The sequence below is a fragment of the Schistocerca gregaria genome, chromosome 6 (assembly GCF_023897955.1).
Source record: "Schistocerca gregaria isolate iqSchGreg1 chromosome 6, iqSchGreg1.2, whole genome shotgun sequence".
NCBI classification, from domain to species: domain Eukaryota; kingdom Metazoa; phylum Arthropoda; class Insecta; order Orthoptera; family Acrididae; genus Schistocerca; species Schistocerca gregaria.
In genome coordinates, this window is record NC_064925.1 from 536,049,204 (window position 1) to 536,070,784 (window position 21,581).

The 21,581-nt window shown below is 45.2% G+C and overlaps 1 protein-coding gene across 2 annotated transcripts in view; it reads right to left on the bottom strand.

The window, feature by feature from the left end:
* The window catches only part of LOC126278445 (uncharacterized), a 1,166,048-nt gene that overhangs the window by 333,949 nt on the left and 810,518 nt on the right, over nucleotides 1–21,581 (bottom strand). The window contains exon 1 of one of the 2 annotated variants that reach the window (XM_049978562.1): nucleotides 18,826–18,882. The exons of the other annotated variant lie outside the window; for it this stretch is intronic. Within the exon in view, the coding sequence (XP_049834519.1) occupies nucleotides 18,826–18,880 (55 nt within the window). The 5' untranslated portion in view covers nucleotides 18,881–18,882. Of the gene's footprint in view, nucleotides 1–18,825; nucleotides 18,883–21,581 lie in introns of those variants that run through there. 2 annotated transcript variants of the gene reach the window in all.

Here is a 21,581-nt window from a genome sequence, read left to right on the forward strand (position 1 = left end):
CAGGGCATTGGCGGAACTAACATTTGTACCGAGCCGATTCATTTGAAAAGATTTCTAGCATGATTATAGCTGTACGACGGGAATTAACAGATACCGAACGCGGATTGGTAGTTGGTGCAGACGCGTGGGATATTCCATTGAACATTTGCTGCTATTCATGAACTTCATGTTCTCAAACTACGATAGAATTTCTATGAATGACAGTGTGCCTTGACACCCGACCATAATTGGTCGCAATTGATTTGAAGAACGTTGTGGGCAGTCTGAGTGATTGACTCGGCCAGGCAGATCGCCCGACGCGAATCCCATTGAACACCTGTGAAACATAATCGAGAGGTCAGTTCGTGCACAGAATGCTGCGTGGCCAACACTTTCGCAATTGTGGACAGTTACAGAGGCAGGATGGGAAGGGAAAGGAGTATATAGAGAGTGTATACAGGGGCGAGGTACTTGAGGACAATATTTCGGAAATGGAAGAGGAGGTAGATAAAGATGAAACGGGATATATGATACTGCGTGAAGAGTTTGACAGAGCACTGAAAGACGTAAGTCGAAACAAGGCCCCGGGAGTAGACATCCTTCCTTTAGAACTACTAACAGCCATGGGAGAGCCAGTACTGACAAAACTCTACCATCTGGTGAGCAAGATGCATGAGACAGGCGAAATACCCTCAGACTTCAAGAAGAATACAATAATTCCAATGCCAAAGAAAGCAGATGTTGACAGATGTGAAAATTACCGAACCATCAATTTAATAAGTCATGGCTGCAAAATACTAATGCGAATTCTTTGCGGACTATTGGAAGAACTGGTAGAAGCCGACCTTGGAGAAGATAAGTTTGGATTACGCAGAAATGTTGGAACACGTGAGGCAATGCTTACCCTACGACTTACCTTCGAAAATATTTTAATTAATGGCAACCCTACATTTATAGCATTTGTAGACTTAGAGAAAGCTTCTGACAATGTTGATTGGAATACTCTCTTTCAAATTCTGAAGGTTCCAGCAGTAAAATACATGAAGCGAAAGTTTATTTACTATTTGTACAGAAACCAGATGGCAGTAATAAGAGCGAGAGACATGAAAGGGAAGCAGTGGTTGGAAAGGGAGTGAGAAAGGGTTGTAGCCCCTCCCCGATGCTATTCAATCTGTATATTGAGCAATCAGTAAAGGAAACAAAACACAAGTTCAGAGTAGGTGTTAAAATCCAAGGAAGAGAAATAAAAACTTTGAGGTTCGCCGATGACATTGTAATTCTGTCAGAGACAGCAAAGGACTCGGAAAAGCAGTTGAACGGAATGTACAGTGTCTTGAAAGGAGGATATAAGAAGAACATCAACAAAAGCAAAATGAGAATAATGGAATGTAGTCGAATTATGTCGGGCGATGCTGAGGGAATTAGATTAGGAAATGAGACACTTAAAGTAGCAAAGGCGTTTTGCTATTTGGGGAGCAAAATAACTGATGATGGTCGAAGTAGAGAGGATATAAAATGTAGACTGGCAATGGCAAGTAAAGCGTTTCTGAAGAAGTGAAATTTGTTAACATCGAGTATTGATTTAAATATCAGGAAGTCCTTTCTGAAAGTATTTTTATGGAGTTTAGCCATGTATGGAAGTGAAACATGGACGATAAATAGTTTAGACGAGAAGAGAATAGACGCTTTCGAAATGTGGTGCTACAGAAGAATGCTGAAGATTAGATGGGTAGATCACATAACTAATGAGGAGGTATTGAAGAGAATTGAGGAGAAGAGGATTTTACGGCACAACTTGACTAGAAGAACGGATCGGTTGGTAGGACATGTTGTGAGGCATCAAGGGATCACCAGTTTAGCACTGGAGGCAGCGTGGAGGGGAAAAAATCGTAGAGGGAGACCAAAAGATGAATACACTAAGCAGATTCAGAAGGATGTAGGCTGCAGTAGGTACTGGAAGCTTGCACAGGATAGAGTAGCATGGAGAGCTGCGTCAAACCAGTCTCAGGACTGAAGACTACAACAACAACAGGTTTCAGTAACAGTTTTTCCAAGAATCGCGTGAAATTTCACGGCAATGTTGCTCTATTATTACTCTCATCAATTTTTAGGAAGACAAATGGTTCAATTGGCTCGGAGCACTATGGGACTTAACTTCTGAGGTCATCAGTCCCCTAGAATTTAGAACTACTTAAACCTAACTAAGCTAAGCACATCACATACATCCATGCCCGAGGCAGGATTCGAACCTGCGACCGTAGCAGCCACGCGGTTCCGGACTGACGCGCCTAGAACCGCACGGCCACCGCGGCCGGCATTTAGGGAAGACAAAATAACAGCTCATTCACAATCGGAGGTCACAGCCACACTGATTTGTTTACAGACGCTAGACTGACAAAGATTCACACTTCACAGCTATTGGTCATTCATCTATGGCATATGTGTACTTTCTCTGTTACAGCATCACTCTCGTTATTTCATATTTGCACCTAGTATGTTGTTGTGGAATGAGCTTGGAATGAAATTTCTTATTATGTTTTTTTTTTTCAACATAGAGATACACAGATAGAGAGTGGAGGAGGGAGGGAGGAAGAGGGGGAGAGAGAGGGAGGAGGGAAGAGAGAGAGAGAGAGAGAGAGAGAGAGAGAGAGAGAGAGAGAGAGAGAGAGAGAGAGTTAGAGGGAGGGTGAATAGGCGGGATGAAGAGAAAGGGGGTGGGCAATTCTTGACAAATTAATGAACTCGGTGTTGTTCGTGAGCTGAGCTTCCATTTTGTTCTACAGTACACGAGAGAATTAGTGCACCGGCTCTCATAGGCACTCCAGCATGTGCACCCCGGTGGTTGCTCCAGAGGTCTGCTGAAGTGGGGCAATGAAGCGGAGCTTGCACGAATTCCCGGTACGCGTTGCAAGCGGGGCGAAATTCTGAGCGAGTAATGACAGTTTGTTTTCTTTTGACAAAAGAGCAGACGAGAACAAATACCGTGGAAACGGCGGTCCATTTCGCCGGAGCTCCAAGCGTGCGCGCGCGCCACGAAAGCAAGCCATTCTGACGGAAACACTTAATTAACGCCACAGTTTAAAATGTAGCCGCTGACGAAACTATTTCCCCCGTCGTAATTAATTCATCTGCGTGACGACTGCAGAAGAATTTAATTTAAACAGAGCAGGCTGCAGAGCGGTGCGGATTCGTCTACATGCTCGGATGCCTGAGAGGAATGCACGTGCTGGCCTGCGCTGGCGGGCATGCATCGCCGTTGTGAGGATACTCTGTTAGTCTCACCAAGCTAATGCGTGACGCATGTGCACAGAGCGGCGTTAGTTCCGCGCTGTCGATTCAGCCGCGATCTGACGAACTGTAATTCATCTCTTCGCTCTCGAAATACGTTCAACCGTTACCAACTGTGGCAGCTCAGATGCCAATCGAGAATCTAATCGAATACAGCGCGAGGGATAAGTTTATTATTCTTTGCGCAGTATCGCTGTTACCAACAGCCGTCACAGCAAAGAGGAGAAATATAGTCCACAAAGGAAAGTTAAAACATGCGGGATACATGTCTGTTGCTCGCGTATATTTAAAAATTTAGATAAATATTTTCACTGCTCCAAGCTTTAGTCCTGCCAAATGTTTACTACTGTGAAGGCGCTCATACCAGAAACTCCTGGTTACTCGTTCTAGCCATTAACGCTTGGGTACGATACGTGTGTAACATGTAAAATAGCAAGTAAAATAAAAGCACAAACTGGAGTGTGGCAGGGTGACGGACTTTCGCCATTACTCTTTAATATCATTCTTGAAAAAATTATCAGGATATGGGAAAAAGAAATCAAAGGAGTCCAAATTGGCATTATAAAAGATAATAGATTCAATGTGAAGTGTTTAGCTTTTGAGGATGACCTTGCAGTCCTCACAAATAATAGAAAAGAAGCCACAAACGCCATAGAGGAGTTACACGAAATTGCACAAAGAACTCGCCTGCAAATATCATATGAGAAAACCCAGTACATAGGAAGAGTGCCACAAGACAAATTACCTGTTGTGACACCCTCTGAGTACCGGGCGTGAGTCGTGCTTCGGTAGCTCAGATGGTAGAGCACTTGCCCGCGAAAGGCAAAGGTTCCGAGTTCGAGTCTCGGTCGGGCACACAGTTTTAATCTGCCAGGAAGTTTCATATCAGCGCACACTCCGCTGCAGAGTGAAAATCTCATTCTGGAAGTATTGGGATGATTATTCACTTAAGAGCGTCCTGTGCTCAGACAAGGTACATGCAGCTGGGTCTGCGACGTGATTGCCACATGCTTTGTTTCAGTCATCATTTTCTTAGTCACTGGTGCTGGTGTTCTGAATACCTTTCTCCATGTCCTGGATTTCAACCATTCGACTCGGGAACATGTATTTCATCTACGACTTCGGTGCAAAATTAATTGTTCGTGTGGCAGTTTTGTCAGGGAGACACCCTTCGCGGCTGTTTGGCCGCCTCGTTCAAATCCTTCAACTTGACCCTAATTTGCTGTTTTGTGCTTTCAATGAAGATGAGCTGTAATTATTAGAACAACACAAACTCCCATCCGTGAGAGAATGAAATCTCCGGCTCTGACGGGAATAGAACATAAAACCTCGTGATCTAGAGGCCCCGACGATAACTACAAGCTGCGGACACCACGGGATTTTCAACTGGACATTATACTTCGCTCATTATCAATAAATTATAATCGGTTGTCATGCAGTGCGGTAAAGTAGTTTTATACATGAGACTAGAGAAATAACCAATTGTGACGCGCGTTTATGTTTGTGTTGATGTGTGGGGGAGGGCGTGTGGAAATATGGAGCATACATGTAGGAATGAGTGTGACTGCCAAATTATAAATCTGGGAAGATACGATGTCAATAGTAGTTGTAGTTGTATGATACGCGAGACGGTGTATGATAATGAAGTGGGGGAAAAACACTGCAATTGAAAACTTAAAGACGGACTAGACAGTATACTATAGTGTATTAATTACTCGCTGAAATGAATGACAATGTGACAGCACGTTGCCACAGGTCTAACAGGAGTGGAGTTCATATAGCCCTGTAACGCGGGCAGTTGAAGAAAAAGGCAAAGACAGCGTGTTTTAATCAGCGAGTAGTTACAGAGCACTGTGGTGTTGAAACTTCGTGGCAGATTAAAGCCGAGTGCCGGACCAAGACTCGAACTCGGGACCTTTGCCTTTCGCGGGCAAGTGCTTTACCATCTTTTTATTTTTTTTTAAATAACCTCGGATCTTCTGATTACTTTTTTAGTCGCATTACCATTTTTGTATTTTTTAAATGTTTTTGTTTTTAAGGAAAGTAGGAGAAACAGAAACCCTTATTATACACAAAACCATAGTACGGCCTAATAAATTATAACTTTCCAGGCAGGAACCCCGCTACCGGCCTACAGTGCAGCATGAAACAAAAACAAAGTCAAAGTGGGGCCACCTCCGGCAACCTTAAAAAAAAAGGCATTCATAGACATTAAAACAAAATTCGGAGAAACATTCCACTGCTAACTGTGCAAGGGTTAGTTCTTCCTAGGTCGCATACTCACGTCATTTTCCTTAGCTGATCACGTTACGTGGTCGGTTTCACAACGACAGCATTGCCGCTCTTCTTTGCGCACCCGGCACACCCCAAGTATATGGCGGGTCCGCAAACACCGTTCCTAGGAAACTGGCGTACCAGTCCTTGTACTTTCGCATTCGTAACAGTTGTGTGTGTCCATGTTGCAAGTATTGCCAGTAATCCAGTACTTTCAGACGTGTGTCTCCATATATGTGGTGGACCGTCATACCTGTGATCCACGATTCTGCGCCCTTCTTATGACGCGGAAATTACGTTTCCTCTGGAAGAAATACTATGTAGGAAGATACTGCTGTATATATAGTGGGCAGCATGAACGCTAGTATCTTCCTTGCTACAATCCAGATAGCCGACGCCTCGCCGCAGACCAGCCGGAGGTCGTCCATATACAACATGCCGCATTTCTGACACATGGGCGAATCCGCTAAATGTATTGCGTACTTTTTGTCATTCGTTGGGTATTTCCGGTTCACTAGAATCTACCAAACTGAACTGACTGTTGTTGGTAGCTGGGGGTGGTGTACCGTGCGCCACACCACGTGCCAATTAACCGCTGGATGTTTCCGTTCCACCATGTTCCGGGCGATCCGTCGAAGAAGCAGACGGTACACGTCCTTCGATGTCGACTGTCAGGACGTCGGTAAACGCTCTAGAATGTAACTTTGTTCGACTATGAACGTGCGCACATACGTTAACGGGGGCGGTATAAGGCCGACACTGACCGGGGAACATGCAATGTTGGCACTAGTTCTTCGATGATCGTTCCCGTAAGCGAGTCATTCCCGTTGCGTCATCATTTAATATGCATGGCACGCACCTTCTCGTGCACGTTCACTAAATCAACGCCCCCTTCTCGCACTGGGGGGGGGGGGGGGGGGGAGGTAAGCGTGTTTTGATGTACCTTAAAGAGCTGTCCCAGGCTTACATAGTACCCAAAAGCCGCCTAAAGCCCCACAACCACGTTGCGCGTCAAGGGGAGAAGGTGTGTCAGGTGGCACATAACGAGAGCGAGATAAAAGTTGACGAGTAACACTCGCTGCAGCGTATTCATCGACCGTAGGGCGTTTAGTCGTACTGACGTGCTGCGGAGCCGTTCCCCCCGTTTCCTTATGAAAGGTGATACAGGTAAGGTTCCTTCCGTTCCCGGCTCTAGTCCACGCCCCAGATGCATGAATTGTGATTTTCGGAAGTTGACCTCGCTGCCAGTTGCCATCCCATACGACTGTAGCCAATCCAGTGCTGATTGGGTCTCCCCCTCATTCTGGACGTGGAACACAATGCCATACGCGTATGCTCTAGATTTGAATGATAGATGCCGCAGGAAGATAACGGTAAGAAGGCGGCGAAGGCCTGCGAGGCACGGTTCCAAGGCGTTCGCATATAGGAGGATCGACAAGGGCAACCCAGTCTGACTGATCTTAAGATATACTTGGAAGGAGAGACAGCGTTTATGTGATCGCTCTAAAATTGTTGACAGCAGTGCCTACCAATGTAAATTGTATATTACAGCACTGAGGATGGTCACTAAGTGACCGAAAATCGATTTTGCGGTTAATAAAACAACAAAATACGACCAACGCTGTCTCTCCTTCCAAGTATATCCATTATCTGGTCGCGGTGCACAGGACACTCCATGGAGTCACCAATCAATAATGATCTTAAGATATTAAAATACTCTGTTCTCCCTCCTTTGATTACCATCGCCGATCTGGCGTCATGCAACAGCCGCATCACTGCAGTTGTCAATAATGGCGAGACACCCGTCCTATTCATCCCTATTTATCCCTATTCTGGGTACTGATTTCTTAGGATTTATGCACCGAAACTGCGTGAAAATGTAATCACATGTCAGTTCCAGTATAATATATTTGCCCAATGAATACCCGTTTTTCGTCTGCATTTCTTCTTGGTGTAGCAATTTTAATGGCCAGTAGTGTAGTTACGTAGATGTGAAAGAATTATATATCTAAAGACGGAGTGCAACACGGAACCAGTCGATAACTGATGAAAATTGTGCCCATGTGTTGCTGCACTCCTTTGGTCATTCTTGTGCAGGCGGCGGAGAAAACGCACATACACACACCAAAGGATGTCCGCCATTGACTCTCTTTGGCCAGCTCGGCACGAGGGCGCGACGCCACAGCCGGACGTCGGTGGCCCCCACCAGGGCAGTAACGCGACGCGGATGGGCTCGGGGCGAGTTAATGCCCCGTGCACTGCAATTAAATGACGCGGCAGCTATCAACAGTTTCCCCCGCCAGCTAGACCCTCCCCGGGAGCCTGTAGAGAGAGACAGGGACAGAATTAGGACAGAGAGGAAGGCAGTCGAGATACGCGCCGGGGCCAGGCAGCGCGCGTGTGAGTCAGACGAGCCATCGCGTCCCCTCCCGTGTGACGCGCAGAGGCAATAAGTCCTATTGTGTCGACGCGACCCCGCGCCCCTGCCGGCTCTGTTATTGGGGTGGAGTTCAAGGGCTGCCCGGGGGCCAGGGAGGCGGCGAGCCGGCACAATGCGGCCCGCCGCCCGTGTTGTGACAAGCGTCACTCCGCAGACGCCGCACAAACAGCCCCGTCTGCCTTCGTTAACCGGATCGGCCCGCTGAGGAGGCGCTCGCTATGCTCTCACTACACGCTGCCGAGTCCCACACGACGAAGAGCCCGCGGCTTCGTCGACTTCCCATGCACGCCTTCAGAAGAATTTCCCAGTAAAGAGAACTGAATACCAGCTACGCCGTCTTGTTTACGACCGAAAAACAGGGGCTGAGATTATTTTATTTATTTATTTGTTGGCCTTCAGCGTTAACCAATAAGCCAGAGAAGTGAGTAATGGCAGACTTGGTAACCAATATCGTAGATACCACATAGGCATATTAAATTACACCAATCGAGAGTGAGATTTTCACTCTGCAGCGGAGTGTGCCCTGATATGAAACTTCCTGGCAGATTAAAACTGTGTGTCGGATCGAGACTCGAACTCAGGGCCTTTGCCTTTCGCGGGCAAGTCCTCTACCATCTGAGCTACCCACGCACGACTCACGCTCGCTGGCCGTTGTGGCCGAGCGCTTCTAGGCGGTTCAATCCGCAACCACGCTGCTGCTACGGTCGCAGGTTCGAATCCTGCCTCGGGCATGGATGTGTGTCATGTCGTTAGGTTTAATTAGTTCTAAGTCTAGGGGACTGTTGACCTCAGATGTTAAGCCCCATAGTGCTCAGAGCCATTTGAACCATTTGACTGACGCTCCGTCCCCACAGCTCTACTTCTGCCAGTACCTCGTCTACTACCTTCCAAACTTTACAGAAGCTCTCCTGCGAAACTTGGAGAACTAGCACTCCCGGAAGAAAGGATATTGCGGAGGCATGGCTTAGCCACAACCTGGGGGATGTTTCCTGTATGAGATTTTCCCTCTGCAGCGGAGTGTGCGCTGATATGAACCTTCCTGCCACATTAAAACTGTGTACCTTTCTTTCAGGAGTGCTAGTTCTGCAAGTTTCGCAGGAGAGCTTCTGTGAAGTTCGGAAAGTAGGAGACGAAGTGCTGGGCGGAAATACAGCTGTGAGGAGGGGGCGTGAGTTGTGCTTGGGTAGCTCAGTTGGTAGAGCACTTGCCCGCGAAAGGCAAAGGTCCCGAGTTCGAGTCTCAGTCCGGCACACAGTTTTAATTTGCCAGGAAGTTTCAAATTACATCAATACCAGTTCAACTTCACGATGCACCTCTTGCATTCAACATATCGCATGATTCTCCCTCTGGACCATTTGTGGCTGATGCAGAACTGTATGTCTCTTTCTTGGAGAAACAAGGCAATACTAAAATAGTCTACATCTACATCTACACTGCAAATCACCGTGAGGTGCATAGCAGAGGGTACGTGCCATTGTACCGCCTATTAGGGTTTCTTCTTGTCCCGTTCACGTGTGGAGCGCTGGAAGAATGTTTGTTTGGATGCCTCTGTGCGTGCAGTAATTATTCTAATTTTATCCTCACGACCCCTACGCGAACGATAAGTAGGGGGTTATGATATGTTCCTAATCATTTAAGGCTGGTTCTTGAAACTTTATTAATAGACTTTCTCGTGATAGTTTACGTCTACCTTGCAGAGTTTTCCAGATCAGTTTCTTCAGTATCTCTGTGACACTACTGCGCTATCTGTGTATGTGAATTACATCTTATAAGTGATATCTCGTGTAGTGCGAATGTGTCTGACGCTGTATCGTACAACACCTTATATACTGAAAAGGTATGCGCTAGTTTGATAGCAAAATACAGCAAAATTCTCCGACGCTGTAATCACAAGCCTTGAAGTTCAGCTGCAACAAGAACTTACCTGGTAGGCTGAAAATTATATCTAAACACACACATCAAAAAAGTTTAGCATCACCTCGATTCCGAGAATTCCGGAACCTGCACAGAAAACTGAAATATAGATCAACATAGACATCATTCCCGCCCTTTTTATTGCTCATGAAAACCACATTTTGCATGTTTTACCACCATACAGCGAGACACTCAGAGGTGGTGGTCTACATTTTTGTACACGCCGATACCTCTGGTACCCAGTACCACGTCCTCTTGCGTTGATACATGCCTATATTCGACGTGGCATAATATCCACAAGTTCATCCAGGCACTGTTGGTCCAGATTGTCCCACTCCTCAACGGTGATTCCGCGTAGATGCCTCGCAGTGGTTGGTGGGTCACGTCGTCCATAAACAGCCCTTTTCAATCTACCCCTGGGATGTTCATAGCGGCTGGTCCCAGCGGAGGTTCGAGTCCTCCCTCGGGCATGGGTGTGTGTGTTTGTCCTGAGGATAATTTAGGTTAAGTAGTGTGTAAGCTTAGGGACTGATGACCTTTGCAGTTAAGACCCATAAGATTTCACACACATATTTGATATTCGTTAGGGTTCATGTCTGGAGAACATGCTGGCTACTTTAGTCGAGCAATGTCGTTATCTTGGAGGAAGTCATTCACAAGATGGGTACGATGCGAGCGCGAATGGTCGCCACTGAAAAAGAATGCCTCGCCAATATACAGCAGGGAACGTCCGCTTTGCTGCACTCGCTGTACAGTATGCCTAAGGCGTTCAGCCTGACCGGGTAGCCTCCAAACACGTCTCCGACAATTGCCTGGTGGAAGGCATATGTGACACTCATTGGTGAAGAGAAAGTGATGACAGTACTGAGCGCTTCATTCGGCATGTCGTTGGGAGCATCTGTAGCGCGCTGCAGGGTGTCGTGGTTGCAAAGAAGTACCTCGCCATGAACGTCGGGCGTGAAGTTGCGCATAATGCAGCCTATTGCGCACAGTTTGAGTCGTAACACGACGTCCTGTGGCTGCACGAAAACCATTATTCAACATGGTGGCGTTGCTGTCAGGTTTCCTCCGAGCCACAATCCGTAGATATCGGTTATCCATTGCAGTAGTAGCCTTTGGGCGGCCTGTGCGAGGCATGTCATCGACATTTCCTGTCTGCCTGTATCTCCTCCATGTCCGAACAACATCGCTTTGGTTCACTCCGAGACGCCTGGACACTTCCTTTTTTGAGAGCCCTTCCTGGCATAAAGTAGGAATGCGGACGGGATCGAACTGGGATATTTACCGTCTAGGCACTGTTGAACTGCAGACAACACAAGCCGTGTACCTCCTTCCTGGTGGAATGACTTGAACTGATCGGATGTTGGACCCCTCCGTCTAATAGGCGCTGCTCAAAATGGCTCTGAGCACTATGGGACTTAACATCTATTGTCATCAGTTCCGTAGAACTTAGAACTACTTAAACCTAACTAACCTAAGGACATCACACAACACTCAGTCATCACGGGCGCTGCTCATGCATGGTTGTTTACATCTATGGGCGGGTTTAGTGAATCTCTGAACAGTCAAAGGGACTATGTGATACAGTGTCTACAGACAACGCCTATCTTCAGGAGTTCTGGGAACGGGAGTGATCCAAAAATTTTTTGATGTGTGTGCAACACGAAAGTGCCACCTCTGCTAAAGACAATTTTTTCTCTCTGCATTAGATATAAGGGAAACGAACGTAATGTTTCCAGAACGTAGTTATAAATTTTTAGTTGACATACCAGAATAACTCGAAAAATAAGCTTCACACGAATAAACGTGTAGAATCCAAAGTTGATTATTTTCGAGGGGGACAACTGCTGGTGCTAAAATGTGCCCGCCACCGCAGGCCCCTGGGGGTGAGGTGGGAGACAAGTTTAAAATTTCAAATGGGAACTCCCATTTTTTACTGCAGAATCAGATACTACATAAAAAAACGTTTGTTTGATTCTTGGTAGTTGGTGCTGTAATTCAAGAAAATTCATGTTCTCATTTTTGCTTGGAAAATGGTTGTGAATAAATAAAAAATACTTAGTTACTTCGTAATTTTTGATTCGCTAAGACTAAAACTCTCTCTCTCTCCCCATAGAGTGGGGTTTGGGAGAGAGGAATTAGAGTTTTACAAATGTTGACCCAAATACTAACTTTTTTAAGCAGATTCGTGTAAGTTTTGTTTGTTTCGTGGTCATGAGATCAAACAGCTTTTAATTATCAAGAAAATTTTATAGTTGCCTCCCGCCTCAGCCCCAGGGGGCTGGGGTTGCGGTCAAATTTTAGCACGAGCAGATGTCCCCCTCGAAACTAATCAACTTTCGATTCTACACATTTTTTCGTGTGAAGCTTTTTTTTTTCGAGTTATTCTGGAGTGTCAACTTAAAATTTACACCCTGTATATATCCAGAGATTGGTTCCACGTGTTCTAACGAAAACTTCAATCAAATACCTAGCACTGTCCACGTGAAACAGTACTGCAAAATACCTCATGTAAAGAAGTCTGAAAAACCACTGCGAAAAGGGAGCCCAATCAAGGAACCATCTCACCATAATGGTGGACGACGTAGGTTCACTGTAGCTATTTCTTTTATCACAAGACAGGAAGCCTGTAGTAAACAGTTTCGCACGTCCGTACAGCTGGAGATGGAAGTGGAGAGTACATCTCTTTCTCCACTGACCATGAGGCCCTAGCTTGCTAACTCATTCTCCCTACAAAACTCTGGCTAACTGTCCTCAGAGTTCGAGCCACTGAAGGCATGCCTTGGAACTGTGATCAAAGATACGTTAAACTAGCAGACATCGACATGACTAAGGTTATTTCACGTAGAGAAGTTCTTATAAATACGACTACGAACACATGACATGAGAGGTGTCAACAACAGATGACTTTCAACGTTTTCGTTGCGGAATCGACGGATAGTCTTCTGATCCCTACGTAGTGTACTTGAAACGAAAATAAGACAAAGTAAATTCGCAGAGAAGCGGGTACACGATAATTCGTCCCTCATTTCTTCAGCTCAGCAATCACATAATATTACTCTTACAAAAATCACTTAAAACAGTTCATTTGTTATGAATGTTAAAACACCAAGCACTGAATACTTTAATTTAATAGAAGAATTATTCAGTGCATTTACAATCCCAGCAATCGTTCTCTTCATGTTGTTGTTGTTGTGGTCTTCAGTCCCGAGACTGGTTTGATGCAGCTCTCCATGCTACTCTATCCTGTGCAAGCTTCTTCATCTCCCAGTACCTACTGCAACCTACATCCTTCTGAATCTGCTTAGTGTAGTCATCTCTTGGTCTCCCTCTTCGATTTTTACCCTCCACGCTGCCCTCAAATACTAAATTTGTGATCCCTTGATGCCTCAGAACATGTCCTACCAACCGATCCCTTCTTCTGGTCAAGTTGTGTCACAAGCTTCTCTTCTCCCCAATCCTGTTCAATACTTCCTCATTAGTTATGTGATCTACCCATCTAATCTTCAGCATTCTTCTGTAGCACCACATTTCAAAAGCTTCTATTCTCTTCTTGTCCAAACTATTTATCGTCCATGTTTCATTTCCATACATGGCTACACTCCATACAAATACTTTCAGAAATGACTTCCTGACACTTAAATCTATACTCGATGTTAACAAATTTCTCTTCTTCAGAAACGCTTTCCTTGCCATTGCCAGTCTACATTTTATATCCTCTCTACTTCGACCATCATCAGTTATTTTGCTCCCCAAATAGCAAGACTCCTTTACTAATTTAAGTGTCTAATTTCCTAATCTAATTCTCTCAGCATCACCCGGCTTAATTCGACTACATTCCATTATCCTTGTTTTACTTTTGTTGATGTTCATCTTATATCCTCCTTTCAAGACACTATCCATTCCGTTGAACTGCTCTTCCAAGTCCTTTGCTGTCTCTGACAGAATTACGATGTGATTGGCGAACCTCAAAGTTTTAATTTCTTCTCCACGGATTTTAATACCTACTCTGAATTTTTCTTTTGTTTCCTTCACTGCTTGCTCCATATACAGATTGAATAACATCGGGGAGAGACTACAACCCTGTCTCACTCGCTTCCCAACCACTGCTTCCCTTTCATGTCCCTCGACTCTACTAACTGCCATCTAGTTTCTATATAAATTGCAAATAGCCTTTCCTCTCCCTGTATTTTACCCCTGCCACCTTTAGAATTTTAATGAGAGTATTCCAGTCAACACTGTCAAAAGGTTTCTCTAAGTCTACAAATGCTAGAAACGTATGTTTGCCTTTCCTTAATCTTTCTCCTAAGATAAGTCGTAAGGTCAGAATTGCCTCACGTGTTCCAGTGTTTCTACGGAATCCAAACTGATCTTCCTCGAGGTCGGCTTCTACTAGTTTTCCATTCGTCTGTATAGAATTCCCGTTATCATTTTGCAGCAACGTAAAGTAAAAGCACAAAAAGTGAAGAAGTAGAGCACTGGAATTGCTGAACCAACGGTAATTATATTAGACGTATAACGGCCTTTGAGTCACTCAGGAACAGTCGTCAGCCGCCATGTCAGTGGCCAGCGTTCACTTTTTGAAAGCATGACAGCATGTTGCTCGCAATTCCTGATGTACCGTGGGTACATCGACAAAACTGGTGAGCACATTATCGCAGAACACGTTAACCAGCAATGCTCAAACCCAGAAGGAACTGGTGTCAATACTGATCGTAGATGGGCTGAATTCAATCAAGCGGTGCAAACAAAATTTTGGTCTGAGGTACAAGCAGATCGATAAACGTGAGCGAATAGAAATAAATGTAGTCGCATGGAAATTTCCTTTGCTGCTACTGCCACATACAGGGTGAAAAGTATTTAAACCGACGAACTCTGGGAGGTTGTAGAGGACATCAAAACAAGTATTTTTCCCTGATGTCATTTTTTCCTACGTGGAAAACCGTTGGAGGCCGTATTACGCTCTTCAGTTATTAGAGGACATATTACGCTCTTCAGTTATAGGCAACTGCTGTCCACCAGAGTAGTGGTGCATTGTCTCTGTTTACTAATGGAGCGATACACCTGGAGTCAGTACACTGATATGGTTTGTGCGTACTACGTAGCGCACCACAACGGACGAGCTGCACAGCGGGTTTATCAACAACAATATCCTAATCGCCGTATCCCGCATCATACGACCTTTGCTGCTGTCTACCAACGTCTGCATGAGACCGGGTCATTTAGCAGATTACCTGGACAGGGTCGCCGTCGCACGGTAAGAACGATGCAATTTGAGGAAGCTGTCTTGCAGCATGTGGAGCGGATCCTTCAATCAGCACTCGTGCAATTGCACGTAACATGGGGACGAATCAGACGAATGTACGAACAGTTCTTGGAGAACAATTGTTACTTCCATTTCACTTACAGGAACCAGTTGATTATCCACCCAGAGCACAGTTTTCGCAGTGGTACCTGGAAAAGTGTGAAATGCATCCTACATTTCCATCCTGTGTGTTGTTTGCCGATGAAGCAACGTGCGGGCCTGATGGAGTCTTCAACATGCGCAACTCACATGTTTGGAGTGAGGATAACCCGCATGCCACAGTCACTAGCGCTCATCAAGTGCGGTTTTTCGTTAATGTGTGGTTCGGTGTTGTTGGGGACTGCTACGTAGGCCATTAAATGGCAGGCACTATTACAATTTTCTCTCCAGAGCATTGCCAGAATTGCGGGAAGACGTCCCGCTCCCTACAAGACAACGCATGTGGTTACATGGCGGGGCGGCGGCACATCTCAGTCGTCGTGTGCGTCGATTCCGGGGCCGACGGTTCCCAGAAACGTGGATTGGCAGAGGTGGTCCTGTACCATGGCGTGCTCGATCCCCAGATATGTCCCCTCTGGACTTTTTTATGTGGGGAGAGATGCGCAACCTTGTTTACGCAACTCCTGTTGTATCAGGAGAGGATCTGGTTGCCCGGATAGTAGCAGCAGCAGGAACAATTCATGACACTCCTTGGGTTTTTGCCCGTGTCAGACAGAACATGACCTGACGGTGTAACCTTTGTTTTCGTGTCAATGGAGGAATTTTTGAATATCTACTGTAATTGTAATTGGATTGTGTTAATGTGTTGTCTCTTGGTCATAAAAATGTGGAAAAGTGTTTGTTGGTTTAATCAATTTGCCGACAGAGAAATCTTCCTCTACCGGTTTAATGGCTCTGAACACTATGAGACTTAAATCTGAGATCATCAGTCCCCTAGAACTTACAACTACTTAAACCTAACTAACTAAAGGACATCACACACATCCATGCCACATGCAGCATTCGAACCTGCGACCGTAGCGGTGGCGCGGTTCCAGACTGAAGCTCCTCTACCGGTTTAAATATCATCATAGTAAAAAAATGACATTACGCAAAAATATTTGTTTTGATGAACCCTACAACCTCCCAGAGTTTGTCGGTTTAAATACTTTTTTACCCTGTATAATAAGGACAGTTTGTTAACTGTTACCATATCCTTTAAATAGCGTAAACGACTGTGAGTCATACTGCGAATGTGCTTTAGAAAGTATACACGCAGGGGACTATTTTCTAGTAAATTAAACCACACAGTTTACACGTGTTCAGCAGGAGTCACGCCTATTTAGGAAACCACCCAGTATGAAATTATTCATATAGGACGCAAATGTATGTGGATCGAGGACGGGAGGTAAATTACATTCGGGGAGGCGCACAAGTATGGGTGGATTAAGGGGTACGGGTGCTGGAAACCACGGTATTGGTGGAACCGTGGAAATGGAAACATCCAATTCTACCCCCACCCTCTCACATTAGGGGCGACGCGTTCTACCTCTCCTACTCTCGCGACGTTTAACGCAGCCGCCCGACAACAAGGAATCGTTCTCTCTCTCTCTCTCTCTCTCTCTCTTTCTCTCTATCTCTCTCTTTCTCTCGCTATCTCACTCGCTCTCGCCCGTCCTGACAGCACTCGCTTTATTTTCTTAATAACAGAAAAACTGCTTCCTTTTTTTGTGGCCTACAGAGCCGCCGTTCATTAATTCGGAAAACTGCACCCGTCGTCTCCCGGCGAAAGACAAATAAGCGGGCGCCGTGTGCCTCCGCTTTCTCTCGGCCGCCGCATATTGATATTCGGCGTGTCCGTCGCTCAGAGAAAACACCCCCAGTTCCGCAGGCCGGAGCGACGATCGCTGTCGCCCCAGCTCCGCTCACTACGAACCGTCTTCCTCCATTTCCGCGGAGTTCTGCCCAACCTTCTTCTTCGTCCCCGCCGCCGTGTCACACGCAGTCCGTACCAGACGTCCAGATGCTTCGTCTTCTGTCCCGACATCGTGTCTTTATTGCATGTGCGACAATGAAAGTTCAAAAATGGTTCAAATGGCTCTGAGCACTATGGGACTTAACATCTATGGACATTAGTCCCCTAGAGCTTAGAACTACTTACACCTAACTAACCAAAGGACATCACACAACACCCAGCCATCACGAGGCAGGGAAAATCCCTGGCCCCGCCGGGAATCGAACCCGGGCACCCGGGCGTGGGAAGCGAGAACGCTACCGCACGACCACGAGCTGCCGGCACAATGGAAGTACCACCGTATAGCTATCTATGGCTAACGGATATGTTCAACATAGAAATGACTTCAAAGCAGAACTCACGAATCGAACTCAATCATTCAGGTTGTCGCGTGACTCCACACCCACTGTACGCTAGACAGACATATACTTTAAATGTAGAGTTTAAAGCAAACATATTACATTGCAGTATAGAAAAGGTGCTGTTTACTGGAACAAAGAGCTTCTTAGTAATGAAAACGAAGAAAATAGCCGGCCGGAGTGGCCGAGCGGTTCTAGGCGTTACAGTCTGGAGCTGCGCGAACGTTACCGCGTGTACTTAAAGCAAACACGATTTCCATCCTCATAGTGGCGTACTAACCCTACTCTTATGCGACTGGTCCGAAATTGACATCACCTTTCAATTGTATAAACACGCCTACCAACTTAGTTTATGTCGACCACTCCCTCGTTGTGTTGCACCTTTTTTCCCTCAGTGTAGTTCGTTATTGCCAGCGCACATGAAACATATTTGGTTCGCCATTAACCTGAGATAAAATCTCAACATATCTTTTATAAGAAACTGACATCTTCTATAAGAAACTGACATTTAAAAAATCTGAAAATGGGAAATCAAAGCCATTAGTCTAACTTTGAACGTACGCGCAATGTGTAACTAATTCTGAAACGTCCCCTAAGAAAAATTATAAATGACTGTGCTTAAACTGACACACAATATTTTTAGCGCAAGGCAATCTGACTTTGAAAAATCCCCACAAAAGAATGGCCGTGACTAACGATAACCTATACCTTTCATGAATCACTTACCTCGCAAAAATCTTCGTTACTCGAACTACTGCAATCCAGCGAGCGCCTCTACTGGCAGCTAAATAAAAGATTCCAACTACTGAAGGGACTAACTACTGATAAGCATAGTTGGCAAATGAAAGATTTTGATAGAGAACAAACAATATATTTACCTTAATAGTGTTCAAAAGTCATAATTTATAAATCAGTTCGTGACACCCAGTCTTACAAATTTAATGTCCGTGATGGACACACGTCCAGATCATCCGCTCTCGAAACTACGCCATTTCTCTCCCCACATCCAACATTGCTGGTGGCTCACCTCCAACTGCGCACCGCTACGCGCTGTTAACAGCCAACTGCCCAACGCTACAATAGCGAATATTGCAATAATGCCGACCAGCCTCAGACTGCACACATAACAGCCGGTGATTTTCATACAGAGCGCTACGTGGCGTTACCAACATAAAATCCTAAACAGCCTCCTTACAGTACTTTGCGATAGTAAACATCAACAGCGAGAAAGTCATCAAATAATGTAATCCATGAAAATAATAGTTTAATTTACCGTTCACTCGTAACGCAGCTGCATTCAGGATATGCTTGAGAAAACTAGTCAGCATCGGTACCTGAAAAACAAAATATAGAGTGAAAGGTATGAAATATAGGTAAGCAATATACTAGACATAAACAATCAAAGCTCAGAATAAGCTACTTTACACCCAGCTTAATTATACGTTCAATGGTGCAGTTTTACTTCATTGACGTTATCAGAGAGGATGAAGAATCACCTACAAGGTAAAAAATTATAAAATATCTGGTGATTGGAAGGCTGTCTAGACAAAGTGGACGCTTTTCTGTATTGAATTTAATCTACATCTACATGACTACTCTGCAATTCACATTTAAGTGCTTGGCAGAGGGTTCATCGAACCACAATCATACTATCTCTCTGCTATTCCACTCCCGAACAGCGAGCGGGAAAAACGAACACCTAAACCTTTCTGTTCGAGCTCTGATTTCTCTTATTTTATTTTGATGATCATTCCTACCTATGTAGGTTGGGCTCAACAAAATATTTTCGCATTCGGAAGAGAAAGTTGGTGACTGAAATTTCGTAAAAAGGTCTCGCCGCGACGAAAAACGTCTATGCTGTAATGACTTCCATCCCAACTCGTGTATCATATCTGCCACTCTCTCTCCCCTATTACGTGATAATACAAAACGAGCTGCCCTTTTTTGCACCCTTTCGATGTCCTCCGTCAATCCCACCTGGTAAGGATCCCACACCGCGCAGCAATATTCTAACAGAGGACGAACGAGTGTAGTGTAAGCTGACTCTCTAGTGGACTTGTTGCATCTTCTAAGTGTCCTACCAATGAAACGCAACCTTTGGCTCGCCTTCCCGACAATATTATCTATGTGTTCCTTCCAACTGAAGTTGTTCGTAATTTTAACACCCAGGTACTTAGTTGAATTGACAGCCTTGAGAATTGTACTATTTATCGAGTAATCGAATTCCAACGGATTTCTTTTGGAACTCATGTGGATCATCTCCCACTTTTCGTTATTTAGCGTCAACTGCCACCTGACACACCGTACAGCAATCTTTTCTAAATCGCTTTGCAACTGATACTGGTCTTCGGATGACCTTACTAGACGGTAAATTACAGCATCATCTGCGAACAATCTAAGAGAACTGCTCATATTGTCACCCAGGTCATTTATATAGATCAGGAACAGCAGAGGTCCCAGGACGCTTCCCTGGGGAACACCTCATATCACTTCAGTTTTACTCGATGATTTGTCGTCTATTACTACGAACTGCGACCTTCCTGACAGGAAATCACGAATCCAGTCGCACAACTGAGACGATACCTCATAGCTCCGCAGCTTGATTAGAAGTCGCTTGTGAGGAACGGTGTCAAAAGCTTTCCGGAAATCTAGAAATACGGAATCAACTTGAGGTCCCCTGTCGATGGTCATCTTTAAAGTTTGGTTAAGCACGTGTTCCATTAACGTGTCATTTCTTCTGGTGAGGGTGTTCCACGGATTTCCTTCCTCACCTACGCTTTGTAGTAGTTCTTCCTTTCGTTCTTGATTATCCACTTAATTTATAATATTCCTCTGCAGCTTCACATTTTTAATGCTTCCAGAGTCTTCTACGGACTTCGGTGATGTTTGCCTAAGATAAACGACTGATGAAAAACAATTAACCTGGTAAAAACTAGTGCACAAGTTACGAGATTCTGACAGAATACTCTGCTGGAAATTCTTGACGGAATATTTCGTTACGTACGTGCGTCATGGAAAGCAGGCGCAAACTGTAACGGCCGAGGAGAGCCTTCTCCAGGAAAAAGGGAGATGTTAGCACAGAAATGAGGGAGAAGTTCCCGAAACAGTTGATCTGCAGTACAGCATTGACGAAAGCGATATGTGGTACTGATGCTGCTGGATCGTGCTAGTACAGTTACTGCTACTGTTGGCACTCAATATCAGTCAGTGATTAGTCACCTACCGGGATTGGCTGTTAATGTCGGATCCGGCATACTGTATTGGTAAGAAATGATAGCAGATGTGCATATGCCACTTGCGAGCAGTTTAACAACGCTGGCTAATACACATAGCGGCTAAGACTTCAGTCTGCAGCACAAGCTACTTTTCAGGGAAGCTGTCTCATACTCCAGTTACGACAAATCTTGGTTTGCTAATATGTACATCTACATCTACACCCATACTCCGCATGGCGGAGGGTACTTTGAGTACCTCTATCGGTTCTCCCTTCTATTCCAGTTTCGTATTGTTCGTGGAAAGAAAGATTATCGGTATGCGTCTGTGTGGCCTCTAATCTCTCTGATTTTATCCTCATGGTCTCTTCGCGAGATATACGTAGGAGGGAGATATATACTGCTTGACTCCTCGGTGAAGGTATGTTCTCGATACTTCAACAAAAGCCTGTACCGAGATACTGAGCGTCTCTCCTGCAGAGTCGTCCACTGGAGTTTATCTATCATCTCCGTAACGCTTTCGCGATTACTAAATGATCCTGTAACGAAGCGCGCTGCTCTCCGTTAGATCTTCTCTATCTCTTCTATCAACACTATCTGGCACGGATCCCACAGTGCTGAGCAGTATTCAAGCAGTGGGCCAACAAGCGTACTGTAACCTACCTCCTTTGTTTTCGGATTGCATTTCCTTAGGATTCTTCCAATGAATCTCAGTCTGGAATCTGCTTTACCGACGATCCACTTTATATGATCATTCGATTTTAAATCACTCCTAATGCCTACTCCCAGATAATTTATGGAATTAACTGCTTCCAGT